Genomic DNA, 5,034 nt, shown 5'->3' with positions numbered 1-5,034 from the left:
CCTAGCCCCTCCTGCATCTGCGACCCCTCCCTAACCTTTGATCGACGCTCTCTCTCTTAGCCTGAGAGGGTGAGCTCCGTCCGGCAAAACTTGACGTTAGCACCCTGTTCACCTTCGTTCAATAGAGAGAAGATAGAGGGAGCTTTTCTGATGTGGACCTGCCGGAGGAGCTCAGACCGAACTGAAAGAATTAGGCTAAAGCTTTGAAGTCTGGCTGATGCAGCAGAGTTGCACTAGGTGGTTGGCTGGTGGTCTTCGTTAAAGATCTTTCATGTGCGAGAAAGATCTCCGTCCGGCAATGTGAGGTTAGGCTGGACGGAGGCAACTGATGGCACCCATGTGTGAAGCGTATTTGCTCCCGCCTCACGCCATGAACTCTGCATCTCCTCTCTGCTCCTCCCTCATGCCCATGATCTCTGCGTCTCCTCTCTCTGCTCCCGTTCTGTCCTCACTGCACACGATGCCAATGCCTATCCCAGTCGTGCCCTCCCCACCGTCTGCACATTGTGCCTCTGCCTCTTCACCCCACTGCTCGTATAATCCCCCTCCTCCACCTGCTTTGCACCTCACCACAGCCACCTGAATACAAAGGGTCAATCGCTTAGCCTCTTCACCCCTCCCCTCTACCTGCTCGTATAATCCCCTCCTCCACTTGCTTTGCGCCTGAAGACAAAGGGTCAACGCTTAGATTTTTTCCTCTTATTTGTTAGAAATCCAGGATTTCTGTTTTCTCTCCTCTCCTTGTGCCGTGATTGTCCATAGTTAATACACGCTCTTGCTTCATGGGATACCATCAGGAATTATGATCCCCGCTTTTTTACTACTTTCACTTGAGCAGCAAGAGATGGGCCTAGACTTATAAAGCAGCTGTCCAAAAAGTGGAGAAGTAGTCAGCATGGCTGGTTTTCTGATGCGTTAAAATGTGAGTCACCACTACTACCATTCAGGCTCCTAATGGAGGGAGGCACTTCAAGAATGGCATGCTGATCATCAGCTTGAGCGTCATCATTTGTACGCAAGCAAGATGCCTTTGGTTGTTGTTGTGGTGGTGGTAGTGGCGGGGGTGGATGGCTATAGTTTGCTACTTATCCAGTAGCAAACTATAGCTTGGCCACATGAAATCATGGTTAACAGCAGGGAATGCATCTTATATCTAGAGACTTCTTGGGGGTTCCCCAATATGTGCAACAATGTATTTCAAAAAAAAAATGAGAGAAAAAATTTCAAGATATTTCGAGGGTTCCTTCAATCAGGAGCTCACCGACTTGGACACACCCTGAAACACAGGGTTTTGGGCACTTGCATCCATTTTGAGCGTCCCCCAAGGTCTAGAACCGTTCCATCCTGAAACAGTGCATTTTGGCTGTTACAGCAGTTTCCTTACCGAACACCTAGAGGTCCTTTCACCTACAAAACTCTCAGCTATTTTTTGTTCTGTTTTCTTCTCTCTTTCCACCTATTCTCCTTCCCTCCTATTTTTACATTTCAATCCCTTTTTCATGTTCCTCTCCCGTCTCCATTGCTTGCATCTCCCTTGCTGATGTGACATTTCCAATTTTGGCTCCTTAGAAATGCGGCCTGCATTTAAAATTCAGTTCCATTTCCCAGTTTCCCATTACTATGAGTACAACTCCTGCACCGTGCTCTTATCCTACAGCTCTCTCTCTCTCTCTCTCTCTCTCTCTCTCAATGCGCTGACAATACATCAGGCTACATTGATGAAAAAGAATATAGCCACTCAGGTGTCTTCTTTTCATCTATTTTCAACTATACAGCAGTATGGAAAGTATAAGGTGCAATGCCCTTATTTGGTGCATTGCCCTGACAACAGCCATGTTCAATGCAGCTCGCCCAAGATGAAATGACAAAGCTGCTTGTGTTTTCAGGAGCAACAGATGTGGCTTGTGAAAAACAGAAGCAGAGAACTACGTCACTGCAAAGATTTCTCTCTAAACTCCACCTTTTAAATATTTGTTTCAGCCGAATCACCGAATACAACTTCTTTTGTTCTGAATCATCACCTAATGCAACTTCTACCAATCTCAGTCTTGGTTTTTGGGCTTTGCTTTCTACATCCATTCCAAGATGAGCTCTAAGTTTTGTAACTCAAAAAAGGGGTGCTTATTGATCACAAATACATGTGAAAGCTGATTTCCAAACAGTGTTAATGCATGCAACAAGTATGTCTTACCACCTTTATGTCATAATGATGGCTGTAATAACTGTTGATACATGAAAACTACGACCATGTAAGACAGTAAGAAATCTCAAGGGTATCCTGCACTCTTCTTTTATCGATGTGTGATTCCTATGATAGAAAACCTTGTTGAGAAAGAGAAGGGCAACAATTTCTTGGAAATTTCTCACCTCCCTTGTAGTGTCACAGTGCCCGTTATCATGTTTCTTTCTCCCTCCCATATATTTGCAGAATCAAGAAAAATGGCCAGCTGCACTGCAACCTCACTCATGTGGGGTCTCTTCTGAGGATCCTCATCCACACATGACCAGGCAAGCGATACTACTTTGAGGGAGTCCTCTACAGGGTAAGAATCTCTCAACCTTGGATCCATCCATAATCTGAGCCTCCCTTTCATGCCATCTGTGTCCATCATCATGGTCTTCACTTCGTCGATGAGTGAGGCTTTGTTGATTGTCTTTCTTTGTTCATCATTCCAAGGTGCAACTGTCGCATGACCCTTAAGGAGCTCTATCAAAACTATACCATAGGTAAAGACATCATATTTCTGCGAGATGATGCCATGGAGAAGGTATTCAGGAGGCATGTACCCATGTGTGCCTTTGATCTTCACACTCCTGGAATGAACCACGTTTTTCCCCCTCTGTGCAGCATCAGCTTCCTCCAGCTCATGTGGGGCTTCATCTTTGTACAGCAGCACATGTGGTTCATCTTCTTTGTTTGGCAAGTGATGAGGGCCTTCTGTTGCATTTACCTCTCCTGTCAGTGCTGACATTCCAACGAGGGCAAGCTTTGCTCTAAGGGTCTCGTTGACAATCAGGACGTTGCTGGTTGTAAGATACTTGTGCACAGAGCGAGAGAGGAAGTGCTGGTGGAGGTACTCGAGCCCCTTGGCAACGTCCAAGGCAACCTGCATCCTCAGTTTCCAGGTGGACAGGACAGTGTAGCCAGGCACATGCTTGCTTTGGAGGCAAGACCTTAAATCGTCCCCTTTGACAAGCTCGTACACCATGAAGACGCACTCCCGGTCCTTGCAGCCCCCCAGCACCTTGACTACGTTGCTGTGATGAAGAGTGCAGACACTCCGGAGCACCCTCTTGAAGTCTTTAGCCACCCCGGGCTTCCTCACAATGGCAACGGCGGCGCCCCTCAGCACGCCCTTCCACGCAGAGCTGCCGATCTGGTGGGAGGCGGCAAAATTGACCGTGGCGGCCTCGATTTCGGAGCGCTTGTACAAAATGGGCCCCTCCGGCAGCAGTTCTCTGATCCCTGGGACAGAGCTGCTGGCTGTGCTGGCGGCCGTGGAGATGGAGAAGAAGTCGTTGGAGGAGACGCTCATCCAGCTGTTGCTGCTTATGGGCTCCTGCTCATCCGTCCGGCCCCCGGTCCCCGTGGAGTCTCGCCTCTCGCCCCCAGCCGGTCGAAACGGAGGGGGTCGCTTCCTCCACTTCAAGCACCCAAACAAATGAGAGCCCATCTCCCACAGTTGGTCGACTATGCCCTGGTGTTCGTTAATCTCTCTCCCCCCTAGCGTGTGTAATAAAATAGGACCCTCTCACCTACATATTGGCTAGTTCAATGGCTTTTATAAAGGCCAGGATCCACCCAAGTTTAACTCCCACCGTTGGTAGTGTATGCTCTCTTGTTGCATTCTACCGACATTAATACCCCTCTCTCTCCCACGTACACACATGGATTTTACCAGATTGGCTAGTGAAATGGCTCTAGTCCCATCGTTGGTACTATATGCCCTCTTGTTGCATTCTACGGACATTAATACCCCCCTCTTTCTCTCTCTCTCCCACGTACACACACATATGGATTTTACCAGATTGGCTAGTGCAATGTCTCTTCTCCCACCGTTGGTACTATATGCCCTCTTGTTGCATTCTACCGACATTAATACCTCTCTCTCTCTCTCTCTCTCTCTCTCTCTCTCTCTCTCTCTCTCTGCATTCTACCGACATTAATACCCCTCTTTCTCTCCCACGTACACACATATATGGATTTTACCAGATTGGCTAGTGCAATGGCTCTAGTCCCACCGTTGGGACTATATGCCCTCTTGTTGCATTCTACGGACATTAATACCCCCCTCTTTCTCTCTCTCCCATGTACACACACATATGGATTTTACCAGATTGGCTAGCATTGCTTAGCTACATCAACATGGATGGTTTGACATTGTTTGCATGGGATGATTTTTCTTTCGGTGACTTAGTTGAGTATCCCACGCTCTTGTGTCATCGTGATTATGTTATTGAGGATGCTGACTACACTAACACGATTTTAGATGATCATGATGATGTATCATTGTTTCTCACCGATTTCCCTCTCGAGACGGAATGGCAAGATAGCAGGCTGAAGTAATAGACTAGTCAAGCAATGCCGTGGGAGACGTGTAGCCACCCACCAGAGCTTCTGCGCATTCGAACACCAACTTTAGAGTGGTCATGGGGACACTTAGAACTCCACACACTCTCACTCTACTCTCACTCCGCTACATAGACCTGGTGAGAGAATTAGAAGATGGTGGAGGCCTCAATAAGGGAGATGGTGTTTTGGAAGAAAAGCATGGCGAGGGTGGTGTGGGAGACATAAGGGACTTTGGAGAGGATGATGGAAAATGTCGTGGTGGGGATCTCCTCATCGATGAAGATATTGTGTTAGAGGAGGTTGAGTTAAAGGGTGCGATGCTATAGCTTGAGGAGGCTAGAAGGTGGTTGGGGAGGGATGGCAAGGTTGCATAGGTCAATAGCTACATCCGTTGGGCTATCCACCTTTCTTTCGGTTGTTGTTGGCTGAGGGAACCTGCTTTGGTTGGGGTCTACCTTTGA

The 5,034-nt window shown here is 47.8% G+C and overlaps 1 protein-coding gene across 1 annotated transcript; it reads right to left on the bottom strand.

The window, feature by feature from the left end:
* Positions 1-1,945: 1,945 nt before the first annotated feature.
* On the bottom strand, positions 1,946-3,752 carry LOC147616289 (lysM domain receptor-like kinase 3). The gene has a single exon (XM_086777358.1). It carries the CDS (start codon positions 3,672-3,674, stop codon positions 2,364-2,366), a length of 1,311 nt encoding a protein of 436 aa, XP_086633484.1. The 5' UTR covers positions 3,675-3,752; the 3' UTR covers positions 1,946-2,363.
* Positions 3,753-5,034: the final 1,282 nt, after the last annotated feature.

This window comes from Cibotium barometz, chromosome 38 (assembly GCF_041138505.1).
Source record: "Cibotium barometz isolate CiBa-2024 chromosome 38, ASM4113850v1, whole genome shotgun sequence".
Taxonomy (NCBI): Eukaryota; Viridiplantae; Streptophyta; class Polypodiopsida; order Cyatheales; family Cibotiaceae; genus Cibotium; species Cibotium barometz.
The sequence above is the reverse complement of the archived record's forward strand: the minus strand, read 5'-3'. Positions and strand labels throughout refer to the sequence as shown.

What these genes read in the sequence shown, in the direction of transcription:
- LOC147616289 (XM_086777358.1), bottom strand. Translation starts at nt 3,674, where the DNA reads ATGGGCTCTCATTTGTTTGGGTGCTTGAAGTGGAGGAAGCGACCCCCT.